Source organism: Hyperoodon ampullatus, assembly GCF_949752795.1.
Source record: "Hyperoodon ampullatus genome assembly, chromosome: 3".
Taxonomy (NCBI): domain Eukaryota; kingdom Metazoa; phylum Chordata; class Mammalia; order Artiodactyla; family Ziphiidae; genus Hyperoodon; species Hyperoodon ampullatus.
In genome coordinates, this window is record NC_136916.1 from 25,311,563 (window position 1) to 25,329,821 (window position 18,259).

At 43.1% G+C, this 18,259-nt stretch overlaps 1 protein-coding gene across 1 annotated transcript in view; it reads left to right on the forward strand.

Moving 5' to 3' along the window:
- IL15RA (interleukin 15 receptor subunit alpha) overlaps positions 1–18,259 on the forward strand; it is a gene marked incomplete at both ends in the record, with an annotated part of 44,643 nt that overhangs the window by 14,397 nt on the left and 11,987 nt on the right. The window contains one exon of the mRNA XM_079700538.1: positions 17,641–17,835. Within this exon, the coding sequence (XP_079556664.1) occupies positions 17,641–17,835 (195 nt within the window). The remainder of the gene's footprint in view (positions 1–17,640; positions 17,836–18,259) is intronic.

The window sequence follows — 18,259 nt, forward strand, 5'->3', positions numbered from 1 at the left end:
TATACTTGGTCCTGTGTCAAGATCCTACAATAAATACCACTGGAGGTCCACTACTGCTGCTGCCAGATGAGAGGAAGGAAGTTTTTTAATGCACAAAACCTGTCAAAGATACAAGGGAGAGGCTGGCTGCCATGAAAGGAAAAAGCAATATAGCTGAAAACTCCAACCCTGAGAGCCAAGCACACAGGGCCAGCCTAAGAGTGAGGGTGGACGAAGACCACAGAGAACTTCCCCTGATGCCATCACATCCAGGCAAGCAAGCACCAAGTAAAAAACACAGCAGTCAACTGCTCAAGGTGGGGTGGGCAAGAATGTGGAAGGATAACCCCTGTGGTTTAGATAAATAGAAAAGGACAAAAGATGAGGGTGGGGCAGGAGCACTGAGAAAAATCTTCTGCCACTCTAGCCCCCACCCTAAGCACAAGATAAGACTAGAGGAATTTGAAGCCAATGGTGTTCTGAAGGTAACCATAGCAACAACAAAATCCAAATCCAATTCAACAGCTGACTAGATTGACTCAATCCTCCCCACATCATCAGTTTAGCAGAAGTGTTCACATTTTCAGGCATAAATACTATTTATCTCAGTTCTACACACATAGTTCAGCATTCAATCAAAAATTATGAGACACACAAAAAAGCGACAATAGCACAGTCCCACTATGAAGAGACAGAGCAATAAACAAGACTCAGAGTTGACCGAGAAATTGGAACTATCAGACTGGAAGTTAAACTAACTATCATTAATATGTTAAAGGCTCAAGTGAAAAAGATGGACAGGATTCACGAGTAGATGGGGAATTTCAGCCGAGAGATGGAAATCATAAGAAAGTATCAAATGGAAATGTTAGAAAATTTTTAAAAAACAAAATGAAGCAAGGCTTGGACAGGCTTATCAGAACACTTCACACAGCCAAGAAAAGAATCAGTAAACTTGCAGATAGGTCAGTACAAATTACTCTAACGGAAACATAAAGAGAAAAAATGGAAGAAAAAAAAAAACCCATAGAAGAGTATCCAAGAGCTGTGGTACAATAGAAAGTAGTCTAATATATGTGTAATCAGAATTCCAGAAACAGAAGAGAATGGAGCAGAAGAAATATTTGAAGAGATAATAGTTGAGAATTTCCCCAAATTTATAAAAGATATTCAGTCACATATCCAGGAAACTCAGAGAACACCAAGAAGGATAAATGGCCCCCTGCCAAAAAAAACCCCCAAAAACCTCATGCTAGACACATCATATTCAAACTGCTGAAAAGTAAAGAGAAAATCATGATAAAAAGAATAAAGATACATTATACACAAGGAACAAAGATAAGAATTACAGTAGACCTCATCAGAAACTATGCAAGCCATAAGAAAATGGAGTGACATCTTTACAGTACCAAAACAAAACAAAACTGTCAAGCCAGAATTCTAATAATCAGGAAAAGTATCTTTCAAAAATGAAACCAAGGGCTTCCCTGGTGGCGCAGTGGTTGAGAGTCCGCCTGCCGATGCAAGGGACACGGGTTCGTGCCCCGATCCGGGAAGATCCCACGTGCCACAGAGCGGCTGGGCCCGTGAGCCGTGGCCGCTGAGCCTGTGCTCCAGAGCCTGTGCTCCGCAATGGGAGAGGCCACAACAGTGAGAGGCCCGCATACCACACACACACACAAAAAAAGATAATGTGCTATGTCCCAGCAATGCCATTGTTAAGAAAATACCCTAAAGAAACTTTCCCATGTGCATCCCTTGTACCTACACAAGAATATTCATAGCATTATTATTTGTAATAGCAAAAAGACTAGAAACAATCCAAATGTCTAACAACAGTAAAATGGATAAATTGTGGCATAGCCATACAACAGAATAATTTAATACCAGAAGTGGATAAACTACAGCTACATGCATCATCATAAATAAAAAACATAACATTGTGTGATGGAAGCATATGTAGAAGAATATATGTAGTACGATTCAACTTATAAAAAATTCAAAAATATAAGAACTATATATTATATGGAAATATTTATATGGTATAAAACCATAAATAAGAACAAGGGAATAATTATTACAAACATCACTACTGTATGGTGTTCATCTCTTCGAGAGATAAAGGGGGCTACAGATAGGGAGGGTACTCAGTGGCCCCTAAGTTACTGAGAATATTCTACTTCTTAAGCTGATTGATATGTACATGAGTCTTCTTTTTTTTTTATTGGAGTAAAATTGCTTTACAATGTTGTGTTAGTTTCTGCTGTACAATGAAATGAATCAGCTATATGTATACTTATATCCCCTCTCTCTTGGACCTCTCTCCCATCCCCCCCCATCCCACCCATCTAGGTCATCACAGAGCACGGAGCTAAGCTCCCTGTGCTACACAGCAGGTTCCCACTATCTATTTTACACATGGTAGTGTATTTATGTCAAACCTAGTCTCCCAATTCGTCCCACTCTCTGCTTCCCCCACTGTGTCCACATGTCTGTTCTCTACATCTTTGTCTCTATTTCTGCCCTACAAATAGGTTCATCTGTACCATTTTTCTAGATTCCACATATATGTTTTAATTTATGATATTTGTTTTTCTCTTTCTGGCTTACTTCACTCTGTATGACAGAATCTAGGTCCATCCACATCTCTACAAATGACCCAATTTTGTTCCTTTTTATGTCTGAGTAATATTCCATTGTATATATGTACCACATCTTCTTAATCCATTCATCTCCTGTTGGACATTTAGGTTGTTTCCATGTCTTAGCTATTGTAAATAGTGCTGCAGTGAACATTGGTGTACATGTGTCCCTTTTTTTTTTTTTTTTTTTTTTGCGGTACGCGGGCCTCTCACTGTCGTGGCCTCTCCCCGTTGCGGAGCACAGGCACCAGACGTGCAGGCTCAGCGGCCATGGCTCACGGGCCCAGCCGCTCCGTGGCATGTGGGATCTTCCCGGACCAGGGCACGAACCTGTGTCCCCTGCATCGGCAGGCGGACTCTCAACCACTGCGCCACCAGGGAAGCCCCATGTGTCCTTTTGAATGATGTTTTTCTCAGGGTATATGCCCAGTAGTGGGATTGCTGGGTCATATGGTAATTCTATTTTTAGTTTTTTAAGGAACCTCCATACTGTTCTCCATGAGTCTTCTTTTCACGGTTATTCCTTAAATTGCACATAAACATTTTATATACTTTTATATATAAACACACAGTAAAAAGTGTTTTAGGAATGTACAGAAGAGGAAGAGGGTGCTGAGGAGGAGAGTACTATCCTGACTCAAATACAACTTCTGGGACTAAATGATTATTGATCTACTCTAATCAATACTTGTCAACAATAAACTGATATAATCAACTGCAAAAAATCAACATTCAAATCCTTACTCAAAAAAAAATCAAAACAGAAATTAAACATCAAATTACAGCCAGCTAAAGAGAAATCAGTGAACTAGAAGACAGATCTGAAGAAGTTACTCAGATGGTGAATAGGAGAGTTTAAAAGATATGAAGGCTAGAGCTAAGGACTGAGTGTTTGTGTCCCCCAAGATTCATGTGCTGAAAGTCTAATCCCAGATGTGATGATATTTGGAGGTGGGGCCTTTGGGAGGTAATTTGGTTTAGATGAGGTCATGAGGGTGGAACCCTGATGGAATTAGTGCCCTGATAATAGGAAAGAGACCAGAGCGTGCTCACTCTCGTGCTCTCTCTCGCTCTCTCTCTCTCTCTCTCCCCCCACCATGTGAGGACACAGCAAGAAGACAGCAGTCTGTAAACCAGGAAGAGGGCTCTCACCAGAACCTGACCATGCTGGCACCCCATTCTTGGACTTCCAGTTTACAGAACTGTGAGAAATAAACATGTGTTGTCTCCCAGTCTATGGTACTTTGTTATAGCAGCCTTAACTAAGACAGACAGAATGAGAATCACATGATCAGAGTTCCAGAAGAAGAAAATATGAACAAAGTAGAAGAAATGACATTAAAGAAGATAACAGCTGAGTATTTTCCAGAACTGATCAAAGCCACCAAAGACACGAAAGATCAAATTTGGGAAACACAACCAAACAAGATAAACAAAAAAGAAACCCATACCAAGAACCATTGCAATGAATCTGCAGCACACCAAAGACAAAGAGAAGATCTTAAGTATCCAGAAAGAAAGGACAATTACTGTTAAAGAAACAATAAATAGGCACACAGGTGGGCTTTTCAGTAGCAACAGCAACAATAAAAGCCAGAAAGCTTCAAGTGCTGGGAAGAAAAGCCATCTGCCTAGAATTGTATATCCAGGATAACATTCAAAACAACAGGGTAAAATGGAGAGGATTCTGGGAAGATGGCAGAGTAGGGAGTATCTGGAATCTATTTCCCCACTTAGACAATAATTGCACTGGCAGAATTTGTCTGATGTAACTATTTGGAACTCTGGAGTCTATTGAAGGCTTGCAAGGTTCAGAGGAAGAACTGGATGGTAAATTGCACTCACCTGTGGTCAACTTCAGCTCTTAGCACAGTAGCAGCTACCCACCCCCAACCATGTGGCAGGAAGCTGTGCAGGTGTTCCTAGAGCAGCTTGCATACAGCTTGCTGGAGCCAGGATGGGCAACAAGGACCCTGTCCTAAAAATATCAGGGATCTGTGCTGTGATGGATGATTGCTGCTTCTGATCACAGAGGTGCCACCAAAGGGCTGGGCAACCATTGCTATAGTACCTCCCCCCATTGTCGCAGCCCCTCCCAGACCAGCTGAAGTGACTCCCAGGGGTTTTAAAGGGGTAGCACTCTTCTTTATCCACCCCCACTCCATTTTTCTTTGTTTTCCCTTTTGTGGCCCAGACATGAAAGACTAGGACATTCAAAAACAACTGTATATACAGGGAAAATTAGAAAGTGACTGTGTAATCCAGGGAGAAGTTCAGAAAACACCCAAGAAGACCTTAGGTTTACACCTCAGGCTGACCCTTGGCACAAAGACAGCCCACAATTTTTTTTTAATTACGAAAAAAGTAAACCCTGGAGTAGGATAGACCACATTATTAGATTCAAATGTCCAGTTTCAACCAAAGGTCACAAGTCATAGAAAGAAACAGGAAAGTAAAACCCATTCAAAAGAAAAAATAAATAACAGAAATTGTCCCTGAAAAAGACCTGATGGGAGATATACTAGACAAACACCTTAAAACAACTGTCTTAAAGATGCTCAAAAAACTAAAGGAAAGGGGCTTCCCTGGTGGCGCAGCGGTTGAGAATCTGCCTGCCAATGACACGGGTTCAATCCCGTGCCTAGAGCCCATGCTCCACAACAAGAGAAGCCACCACAATGAGAAGCCTGCGCACTGCAATGAAGAGTAGCTCCCGTTCACCGCAACTAGAGAAAGCCCGTGATCAGCAACAAAGACCCAATGCAGCCAAAAATAAATAAAATAAATAAATTTATATAAATAAATAAATTAATAACTTTTAAAACTTAAAAAAAAAACTAAAGGAAGAAGTGGAGAAAGTCAAAGAAAATGATGTATGAACAAAATGGAAATATCAATATACAGAAAATCTAAAAAAGAACCAAAAAGAAATTCTGAAGCTGAAAAATACAATAACTCAAATGAAAAATTCATTAGATTCAAAGGCAGAGTTGAACAGGCAGAAGAAAGAATTAGCAAACTTGAATACAGGACCACAGAAATTATCAAGTCTGAGAAACAGAAAGAAGAAAGATTGAAGAAAAGTGATCAGAGCCTAAAGGACCTGTGGAAACCAGCAGCATATGCATTGTGGGAGTCTCAGAAGAGGAAGTAAGAAAGAAGCAGAGAGAAACACACCAAGACTTATGGGACACAGTGAAAGTGGTGCTATGGGGGAAATTTATAGCTATAAACACTTACATTAAAAAATAAGAAAAAAATAAGAAGGATCTCAACTCAACAACCTAACTTTATACCTCAAGGAACTAGAAAAGAACAAAGTAATCCCAAAGCTGGCAGAAAGAAATAGTAAAGATCAGAGCAGAGATAAACAAAATAGAGAATAGAAAAATACAGAAAATCAATGAAATCAAAAGGTGGTTCCTTGAAAAGATCAACAAAATTGACTTACCTTTAGCTAGATGGGCTAAGAAAAAAACAGCAAAGACTCAAATTCTAAAATCAGAAATGAAAGTGGGGACATTACTACCAATTTTACAGAAATACAAAGGATTGTGAGAGTATAATGAACAATTATACACCAACAAATTAGATAACCTATATGAAACTGACAAATTCCTAGAAACACAAAACCTACCAAGACTAAATCATAAAGAAATAGAACATTTGAATAAATCTATAACTAGTAAGGATCAGTAATCAAAAATCTCCTGACAAAGAAAAACCCTGGACCCAATAGCTTCACTAGTGAATTCTATTAAACATTTTAAAAAGACCTAATATTAATCCTTCTCAAACTTTTCCAAAAAGTTAAAAAGGAAGGAACACTTCCTAACTCATTCTGTGAGTCCAGCATTTCCCTTATACCAAAGCCAGACAAAGACAGAATAAGAAAAGAAAACTACAGGGAATTCCCTGGCAGTCCAGTGGTTAGGACTCTGCAATGCCACTGCAGGGCGCCCGGGTTCAATCTCTGGTTGGGAAACGAGGATCCCACAAGTCACGTAGTGCAGCCAAAAAAAAAAGAAAACTACATACAAATATCCCTTATGAACACTGATGTGAAATCCTTAATAAAATACTAGCAAACTGAATTCAGCAGCATGTTAAAAGGATTATAAACCATGACCAAGTGGGATTTATTTGTGGAATGCAAGGATGATTCAACATACGAAACTTGATAAATATAATATACCACACTAACAGAATGAAAGGAAAACACCACATAATCATCTCAATTAATGCAGAAAAAGCATTTGACAAAATTCAATACCCTTTCATAATAAAAACACTCAAAATACTAGGAATAGAAGAAAACTACTTCAATATAATAAAAGCCATATATGAAAACCCACAGTGAACATCGTACTCAATGGTGAAAGACTGAAAGCTTTTCCTCTAAGATCAGAAGCAAGGAAAGGATGCTTACTTTCACCACATCTATTCAACATAGTACTGGAAGTTCTAGCCAGAGCAATTAGGCGAGGAAAAGAAATAAAAGGCATCTACACTGTAAAGGAAGAAGTAAAATTATCTCAGTTTGCAAATGGTATGATCTTATATGTAGAAAACTCTAAAGATTACACACACACACACACACACACACAAATATTTGAATAGATCAATTCAGCAAAGGAGCAGAATACAAAGTAAACACACAAAAATCAGTCTCATTTCTATATATTAACAATTTGAAAAGGAAATTACAAAAACAATTCCATTTTCAATAGCATCAAAAAGAATAAAAATACTTAGGAATAAGCTTAGTCAAGGAAGTGAGAGAATTATACAATGAAAACTACAAAATATGCTGAAAGAAATTAAAGAAGACATAAATAGATGGATTGGAAGACTCATTCTTCCTGACTTCAAAACTTACTACAAAGCTACAGTAATCAAAACAGTGTGGTATTGGCATAAAGACATACGGGCCAATGGAATAGAATAGACAGCCCAGAAATAAACCATTGCATTTATGGCCAAGTGATTTTTGACAAGGGTGCCAAGACCATTCAACTGGAAAAGGACAGTCTTTTCACCAAATAGTGCTGGGAAAACTGGCTATCTATATGCAAAAGAATGAAAGTAGGATCTTACCTAATATAACATACAAAAATTAACTCAAAATGGATCAGTAAGACCTAAAACAATTAAACTCTTAGAAGAAAACATAAGACAAAAGCTTCCTGATGTTAGATTTGGCAATGATTTTTTGCATGTGATACCAAAGGCAAAGGTAACCAAAGAAAAAATAGACAAATTGGACTTTATGAAAATATCAAAAATTTTTGCATTAAAGACCTTATCAAGAAAGTAAAAATCAACCCACAGAATGGGAGAAAATATTTGCAATTCATATATATGATAAGGGATTAATACCCAGAATATGTAGATTCCTAAAACTCAACAATAACAACAAAACAAATAACCTGATTCAAAAATGGGTAAAGGGGGCTTCCCTCATGGTGCAGTGGTAGAGAGTCCGCCTGCTGATGCAGGGGACACGGGTTCGTGCCCTGGTCCGGGAGGATCCCACATGCCGCGAAGCGGCTGGACCCGTGAGCCATGGCTGCTGAGCCTGCGTGTCCGGAGCCTGTGCTCCGCAACGGGAGAGGCCACAACAGAGAGAGGCCCGCGTAACGCAAAAAAAAAAAAAAAATAGGTAAAGGACTTTAATATACATTTCTCCAAAGAAGATATAAAAATGGCCAATGGGTACATGAAAAGATTCTCAACATCACTAATCTTTAGGGAAATGCAAACCAAAGCTTCAGTGAGATATACCTCATACCCATTAGGATGACTGTTAATAAAAAAAAAAATGTGTTGACAAGGATTTAGAAAATTGGAACCCTTGTGCACTGTTGGTGGGAATGTAAATTAGTACAGTCACTGTTGGAAAATGGTATGGCAGCTCCTAAAAAAATTAAAAAATAGACTTACCATATGATCTAGCAATTCCACTTCTGGTGTATACCCAAATTAATTGAAAGTAGGGTCTTAAAGAGATATTTGTATACCCATGTTCATAGCAGCATTATTCACAATAACTAAATTGTGGAGGCAATCCAAGTGTCCATCAACAGACGAATGGATAATCAAAATGTGGTATACACATACAGTGCAATATTATTTAGCCTTAAAAAGGAAGGAGATTTTGCAATATGCTACAATATGGATTATGCTAAGAACATTATGCTAACTGAGATAAGCCAATCACAAAAAGACAAACACAGCTTTGAGCAAGTTGTCTTTGCAATCCCAAGGAAATGGCCTGGTCTTGTGAATCACCATGTGTATGGTGTTTGGGGTGAGGTAGGGGTTCTCAGGCTCTCTCTCCCTTCCGAGGCTTCAGAATAACCCATGGCAGAGGTCATCAGTCCCCCAGAGACTCAGCACTTGACTCTGTGATATCACAGGCTCTTCCAGGCCCAGTACAACAATGCTGTCAGCTCCAAAGAGCAGAACTGGCATAAGGAAGGAAAGGGGCAGGTGAGGAAAAACCAGTTAAATACACTCCTGCCAACTAAATCCAGTCTTTGCCTAGCCTCCTCCACTGGGGACCTCACATCTCTTGTATTCTCTAGTTACTAGTCTGTGGCTGGATGGAGGCCATCCAGTCACCAGTGATATAACCTGAGGCGTCCAAAGATCCAAGGTCGATTCGGGCTCCCTCAGAAGGAAGGAACATTTTATCATAGAGCGAAGTCTAGTATCTTTATGACACTATCCATTCTGGTCCATTGTCAAATGTTTTCAGAGTTGAGTTTTATGGTTATTCCTCTCCACTCACCCCACCCCTCCATCTCTAAGTATTTCCCCAGCTCCGTTAACATACGGCAAAGCCCCCCAGATGCAGATTTAAGATTTTGGTAGCAAAAATTTGAGATTTAATTTAAGATTTTATAGTGTGGTACTGCCAAGGTAAACACACACACACACACACGCACACACACACAATTTTTTTTTTTTTTTTTTTTTGCGGTACGCGGGCCTCTCACTGTTGTGGCCTCTCCCGTTGCGGAGCACAGGCTCCGGACACGCAGGCTCAGTGGCCATGGCTCACGGGCCCAGCCGCTCCACGGCATGTGGGATCTTCCCGGACCGGGGCTCGAACCCGTGTCCCCGGCATCGGCAGGCAGACTCACAACCACTGCACCACCAGGGAAGCCCCACACAACATTTTTGAGATGGAGGTGGGGGAATTAGATCCAATTAAAAAGTATTAGAACACGGTCCAGAGGTTAAGACTCTGTGCTTCCAATGCAGGGGGTGTGGGTTCAATCCCTGCTTGGGGAACTAAGATCCCACGTGCCGTGTGGTGCCATCAAAAAATTAAAATAAAAATTTTTTAATTAAAATAAAGTATTAGGGTTTCCCTGGTGGTGCAGTGGTTGAGAGTCCGCCTGCCGATGCAGGGGACATGGGTTCGTGCCCCAGTCTGGGAAGATCCCACATGCCGTGGAGCAGCTGGGCCCGTGAGCCATGGCCGCTGAGCCTGTGCGTCCAGAGCCTGTGTTCCACAATGGAAGAGGCCACAACAGTGAGAGGCCCACGTTCTGCAAAAAAAAAAAAAAAGAATAAAATAAAGTATTAGAACAGAAATTCAGAAAAGCACACCAGGAAGAACCTGTAAAAGAAATCCTCATTGATAGAATCAATACCATGACCTGGAAAAGTATGAACAAAAAGTGTTAATGTGTGTGCTGAAAAGTATTGTAACTTGCTGTGATGCCAAGAGACTCATGCACCTGTAAATACCAGAGAGCATGGTCCCTGGACCAGGAGCATCACCATCACCTGGAGCTTGTTAGGAAGTGAGATGCTCGGGGCTTCCCTGGTGGCACAGTGGTTGAGAATCTGCCTGCCAATGCAGGGGACATGGGTTCGAGCCCTGGCCCAGGAAGATCCTACATGCCGCGGAGCAACTAAGCCCGTGCGCCATGACTACTGAGGCTGCACTCTAGAGCCCGTGAGCCACAACTACTGAGCCCACATGCCACAACTACTGAAGCCTGCACGCCTAGAGCCCATGCTCTGGAACAAGAGAAGCCACCACAATGAGAAGCCTGTGCACCTCAACGAGGAGTAGCCCCCGCTCGCGGCAACTAGAGAAAAGCCCACACACAGCCACGCAGACTCAATGCAGCCAAAAATAAATAAAATAAAATTTAAAACATACAAACGAAAAAAAAAAAAAAAGAAAGTCAGGTGCTTGGCCCCTGCCCTGGACCTACTGACTCAGGAGCTCCGGGAAGAGGGCCCAGCACCCTGTGTTTTAACAGGCCCTCCAGGGGGTTTTGGTGATGAAGGCAGTAAGGAGCAGAGTTGATGTAGCAGAGCAAGGCCTCCAATGTGGCCATGATGGAGACTAACGCTACAATCATGACCAACGTAGAAAGAGCGGAAGCACCACTACTGGCCCCAGGAAATGAGGAAGAAACTCTAAAAGGTGTGGAGAGAGGACAGGAAAAGAGGGGAGGTTGGCACCATGAAAACCACAATTAGGGAAATAATTAAAATCTTCCTGACCAAAAGGTAATCTTGGTCTGAGTTCTCAAGGGCTCATAGAGTTTCCTTCAAGAGGAAATCTCAAAGAAAGGGCCCCAAGTGCCACTCATCAGGTGGTTTTTCTTTGGATACTTATTTTTTAACTTATTTATTCCGATACAACCTCAAACTTACCATGAAGTTGAAAAGATAGTACAAAGACCTTCGGAACATCCTTTACCCAGATTCGCCAGCTGTTTACATTTTTCCCCATTTGCTTTACCATTCCCCCTCTCTCTAAATAAATCTACATTTATTATACACGTGCATGTTCTTCTGAAGCATTTAAAACTAAGTTGGTGACACTATGCTTCTTTATGCTTATATATATCAGTATGTTTCCTAAGAACACATTCTCTTACATACCTTCCTAAAAAACAGCACTCCACATAATCATAGTACAACTATCAAAATTAGGAAATTTAATCTTGACATAATATTATTATCTAATGCTCCGTCCATCTTCAAATTTTGTCAATTGTCCCACTAATGTCCTTTTTAGCTGTTTTCTTCCTAATTCTGGATCTAATCCAGGACCATGTATCACATTTAGTTGTCACATTTTAGCCTCTTTCAGTCTGGAACATTCCCTCTGCCTTTTTTTTTTTTGGCTGCGTTGGGTCTTTGTTGCTGCATGTGGGCTTTCTCTAGTTCCTGCGAGCGGGGGCTACTCTTCATTGCGGTGCACAGGCTTCTCATTGCAGTGGATTCTCTTGTTGCAGAGCACGGGCTCTAGGCATGAGGGCCTCAGTAGTTGTGGCACTCGAGCTTAGTTGCTTCGCGGCATGTGGGATCTTCCCGTACCAGGGATCGAACCCATGTTCCCTGCATTGGCAGGAGGATTCTTAACCACCATGCCACCAGGGAAGTCCCTCTTGATCTTTCTTGATCGTGAATACAGGCCAACTACTTTTCAGAATGTCCCTCAGTTTAGGTTCATCTGGTGTTTCCTCGTGGTTAGATTCCAGTTATGGATTTGGGGGAGAGAGACCACAGATGTGATGCTTGTGTCCTTGCCAGTGAATCGGATCAGGAGGGATATGACAGCTATTTGTCCAAGTGTTGGTGATATTACTTGTGATTACTTGGTTCAGGTGGTGTTTGTCAGCTTTCTCCAATATAGTTACCATTTTCCCCATTGTAACTAGTAACTAATTGTGGGAAGATTCTTTAGGACTCTATGTACCAGTCAGGATTGTGGTCCTAAGAATCTAAGAAGAGCAGAACCACCTTGTGCAGCTGTGGGAGCCGGTTACCATCTAGGTGAGCTGTTCTTTCTATGTCTGGAGCCGGAGCCTCCAGGCCACGGTCTGAGTGGGAAGATGGTCATGAAGTGGGGGAAGCAAGAGCCACCTGGGAGCCGTGAGGCCAAGCTGGATCCCATGTTGGTCTTTCACCTTCCCTCCGAGACTCCAGCTTCCACGAGGAGCGTGTCCAGCAGAAGCTGGTGCTCCTCATCATGGCAGTAGATACACACCTGGCCCAAAGGTGGGAGAAGCTGCAGCAAAGAGTCACGGGGCTGGAGGAGCTGTTTGGTCACCCAAGGGAGCCTGCAGATAAGTGACAGTGCGTGAGCGGCAGCGGCCCCCGTCTCTCAAGTGCAAAGGAACATGGATGCTCCTGCCCTCCTTCCAGGTTGAACATAAAACCTTTGTTTTGTCACAGGCTAACTGGACACCGTGCAGGGAGGGGAATTTAGGGCGTGTGTGTCCAGCTCAGCTAAACTGACGCAGGGCAAATCTGCCACACTATGTAAATACTATGTCCCTCATTTTTGCATCCATTGTCCCTTTTTCTTATTCCATCATCCTGTCTATATTTATTACTTAGCATTATACTGAAGGCTTTCTCTTCTCCCCTATTTAGTTATTAGTCCTTTATTTATTTATATTAGCACAGACGAGTTTTGTTTTATTTTATTCCTTAATCTGTTAGTATATTTGTTTTGACACTCAGATGGTCCCAGATTGGCCAGCAATAGCCAGTTCAACCTGGCCACCAAATCCTTTTGACATGTTGCCATCATTCTCTAAGCCCTTCCCTACTTTCTGGTACCAGATATTCCACGCTCACCTTGTGCCTTCCCTCTCCCGGCCCCGGGTCAGCCTTTTCTCCAAGAAGCTGAGTTTCCTTTTAGCGGAGACCAAGATCTTGGTACTAAATATGTTTTCTGCTTATATGTCATTGCTTCCAGGCACTGTCAGAGGACACAGGTAGCGTGTGCGCACACACTCACGTGTACACACAGAATCACATATACAAAGACGTGTACACACACACTATGATTACATCCTGACACCTCCAACCCCATTTCTATCCCAGCAACACAGGGTGCATTCCAGTCGTCCCCTCCCCATTTCCATAGTTGTAACTTCTTCCTCCAACAGTGAGGACCCTGGGTTGAGTTTGTCTTACTCACTGATGACTGGTTCCAGTAGAGAATCAGGAAGAAAAGGAGGGATGACAGTGACTTCAGACCTTTGCCCTCAGGTTTAACAGCAGAGATGGGCTTGGGAGGAAAATCTACGGATGCTACAAGAAGTCACTACTCATTCACTCAGGATCTGGCCCAGCATGCTTTGCCTTGTAAAACAGAGGTCCTCAACTGTGTTCACAGCACATTTCCTGATCAGTGTGTAAAATTCACTGTTGCTCAAGTGAATATACCGGCAATGACAATGTTTGGCAGAAGGGGTGTCGAGCAGGGAGGGGTACTACCTGCTATGAATCTAAGGTGAAGCCAAACCACCACAGAGAAGACTGCATATTTACTGAAGGCTGTAAGAACTCTGAATTATTATATACACCATAAACTTAGGTACTTTTATATGCAATAAACTATCCCACCCACATAGCAGCCAGCCCCGAAGGATGACCAAGTGAGTTACACATTAGCATGGATACCCTTATGCTGTGGCAGTGGCTCTTTATAACTTGCTGGCACGGTCGCCATTGCCTCAATGTTTTAAATCCCCTTGAGTGGGAGGGCACAAATGTTTTATTTCAGAGAGTGCCACAGATACTCAAAGTTGAAAGCCGCTGCCCTAAATGGAGGGGAGTATTTTAAGACTTAGAAGATGTAGAACAATTTGCTGACAAAAATCCCAAATCTGAAAACAACACAGAAAACAGTGAAGACTGAAAAAAGGTGGCCGAGGAAAGATCAATAGATTCAGAACATCATTTGAGGGACTTCCCTGATGGCACAGTGGATAAGACTCTATGCTCCCAATGCAGGGGGCCTGGGTTCGATCCCTGGTCAGGGAACTAGATCCCACGTGTATGCCGCAACTAAGAGTTTGCATGCCGCAACTAAGGAGACCATGTGCTGCAACTAAGAAGCTGGTGAGCCACAACTAAAGGAGCCCTGGAGCTGCAACTAAGGAGCCCTCCTGACGCACCTAAGACCTGGTGCAACCAAATAAATAAATATTTTTTAAAAAAGAACATCATTTGAAATTAGAATCAGTGGATTAAGCTGAACTTGAGGACTACACGGCAAATAAAAACGTTTGGGAAGGGATTCAGGCGAAAGAGGTACAACTCAAAGACCAGATGGGAGAGAGAGGAAGATGAAGGAAGTAAACCTAAACAGCCAGATTTCTTCTCTTCACTATGAACTTTGTTCATACAAATTAGTAGGAAAAATTTTTTTTAGAAAAGTGGTACATTGAAATAACGATTATCTTATGATCTCATTGAAAAGAAAATGAAAATGTTTGAGCCCACTATAGAAGCCCCGTAAGCGAAAAGAGAACGTTGTCACCATCAGGATGGAGTGATAAAGGACGGCAAGCTGTATGTTATAGTTTTTAAAATCTAGCATTAGATGTCAATGGGGCTTTAAAAGAAGAGTCAGGGGTTGGATTAAGAACAAAAAGCAAACAATCCATTTTCCCTCTTGAGACTAGGGAGACCAAAGTAAAGCCTGGAGTGACTGACCCACCGAGCTCAGGTGGGCTCCGGTATGAGGATGCTGACACCTCAGTGACAGAGCCTGAAGCAGGAGGGGAGGGTCTGACAGCTGCCCCAGCAGTGGGCTGGCCTGTCTGCAGGCTGCCGGGCACTTGACCGTGGATGGTTCCAACCACACTCTGAATCTGGAGATGGCTCCTTCTTTTTTTTGGTTTAAGATTTTTTTTTTTTTTGATGTGGACCATTTTTAAAGTCTTTACTGAATTTGTTACAATATTGCTTCTGTTTTATGTTTTGGTTTTTTGGCTGCGAGGCACGTGGGATCTTAGCTCCCCGACCAGGGATCGAACCCGCACCCCCTGCATTGGAAGGCGAAGTCTTAACCACTGGACCACCAGGGAAGTCCCTGGAGATGGCTGCTTGTGATTTTGATATCTAAAGAGGCCCACCTGGCCAGCAGGATGTGGCATAAGGGGTCCAGGTGGTGGTGACGCTGAGAGTCAGGTGAGTAAGTGTCCTGGTGATTCTGGCAGTCATTCTCTGACATCCAAACCTAGGCCAGCAGCTGGGGAGTGTGGAAATCCAGGGGATGCCCTCTGGAGGAGAAGATGGACAAGACCGGCAGAGGGGCAGTCCCTAGTCCAGAAAGCTAGGGTTCTGGACAGAGGCGGCCCAGTCCACAGGGAGGAAGTGAGAAAGATGGTGAAAGCTGCTATTTGGGGGGCCCGTGGCTAGTCAAAGCTGACCCCAGATCCTGCCCGACCAGAGGAAGGTTCGGATTTCTAGGAAGCAGGCACAGGTTCTGTTGGGGTAAATCAAACAAGACTGGCTTGCTTATTCGAAGGCTGTAGAAGGAACTCAGCACCACCAGGACACACGGGTGAAGACAGAGACATTTTCCAAGGCAGATGAAGATTCATGTTCTGGAATCCAGCATCCTCAGCACGTCATGCAAAACTGTGGAAGATGGTCACATTTTCCAGACTCTGTCCCCCTCCGGGCGTAGCACAGGCTCTAATCTGGATAGGACACCATCTCATCCGGATAGGTGACTGAGCCCACCTCATCCATTTGGGAGCTGGGCTGTTCCCAGTACTCTCAGGTGGCTAAATCAGCAGACTTTCAGACTAGCACTGTCTGATCCTAGCCTGTTCCCAAACTCAGATATGAGAACAAAGGACTTCACTAGGTGTCATGCTAACAGCACTAGACCAGCTATGGAGCTGATTGCTGATCTATTCAGCATCTATCTACAGACAGGTGCCTCGGAAATGAAATGAAGGTCCAGGATGGGGCAAACCCCAGGACACTGGTTTTAGCCATCAAGTTTCATACAAAGAAAATCTTAGGGTCTAAATCTTGCTCAAATCTTTCAACTTCCAACGAATTAGAAGGGGGCAATTATTAAGAAAACTTTAATTGTTTTAGTTCTGGCTCTTACCTTCTTTTGGTAACATTCTTCTGATAAAACGTATCTTATTTTTCACTCCACGTGCACTTTGTCACATTCACAGTCTGCTGGGAGTGACTTGTGTCTTGTCTCCCAAAAGCCTGTCCAGAATCCTCCCAAATGGCCTCACAAGTCTTCTCGGCTTCAATTTTACCCTAAGCTGCCCTAACTTGCCCAGAGAAAGGAGAAAATTCCTAATTCTAGGATCTCCTACATTTTTCACATTCATTTAGCAGCCAAAGCACTGAATACCCACCCTTGGCATGGTTTAGCCCTCTCTTGCCCTGTGGTCAGCCAAGGTTTCTCACTTCCGGTGGCAGGGTATTTTAAAGTCCCCTCCCCCACTTTTTTATTATGAAGTATTTCACATATTTAAAACAGTATATAATATATACACGACTAATATTCTTCCAGTCCTCATCGGTGTAGCCTTTCATCTATGGCCAGTGGTTACCCCGCGGGGTCCTGGTTAATGCCAACAGCTATTCTGATTGTGGGGCTGAGGGAGGGCTTTCCTGAGGAAGCGATGATGAACTAAGCTAAGAAGGGTGGCAGGAGATGGCCAGCCAGGAGTAGGCGGGGGAGGTGCATGGTGAGAGGCATGGGGGGACCAGAGGCCAGAGGGAAGAGTAGCTGGAGAGGCAGACAGGGCCGGGTCCAGCAGAGCCTTGATTTTAGTTTTTATTCTAAGAGCAGTGGGCAACCGAGAAAGAGTGAAGTCATCAAACTTGAAGTCATCTGAAGATGATGCCGGCTGCCTTGTGGAAATGGATTAAAGGCTTGTAGGGATAGCAATCCAGAGGCTAAGAGATACTGAGGCTGGAGACTGATGGGAGTGGAGGGCAAGAGAGAGGGGTCTCTATTGATGACCCCTGGTATCTAGCTATGCTGAATGGCTGGTACTTGAGGCAAGATTCTGGACAGCTTCTAGAGAGTGGGGGCCCTTCCTCAACATCTTCCACATGCTTGGAATCTGAGGTGTATCCCCAGGGGCCCCTACGATAATCCAGACCCCAACTATAAAGTTATTGACTACCACCCAAGTGTTCCCTCGGAGCAAGCTGAAATCTCTTCACCTCTCCCCTCTCATCTGCACTTCTGCAGGCATCACGTGCCCAGCTCCCACATCTGTGAAACATGCAGACATCTGGGTCAAGAGTTACAACCTCAACTCCAGGGAGCGGTATGTTTGTAACTCTGGCTTCAAGCGTAAAGCCGGGACCTCCAGCCTGACCGAGTGCGTGTTTAACAAGACTCTGAACATCGCCCACTGGACCACTCCCAATCTCAAGTGCATCAGTAAGTGCACTGTCCCTCCGCCCCTTTTGCCAAGGCCACGCAGAGAGCAGACTGCAGTGTGGGCAGCAGAATGAGGTGGCCTTGACATCTGGGTTGAGGACTGAGACTAAATAAACCAATGGGCTTCTAAACACACCTCCGGGAGGTGGAAATACATGGGCTTTGGGGTCACACAGTTCTGGGTTCAAGTCCTGGCTCTGCCACTAAACCATCCGTGAGACCTGGGGTGAGGGCCTTAATGTCTTGGATCTCTTTGTTCCTAATCTAGAAAATGGAGCTGATGTCAACATTGTGGCTTGTAGGAGGATTAAGAGAAATCTGGTAAATATTAACTATTTTTACCTCAGTGCTTTAAGATCATAGAAGCAAGAATTTGGCTACAGACAAAGGTGTGTGCTCACAGCATGCTTGTTTCCCAGAGAGC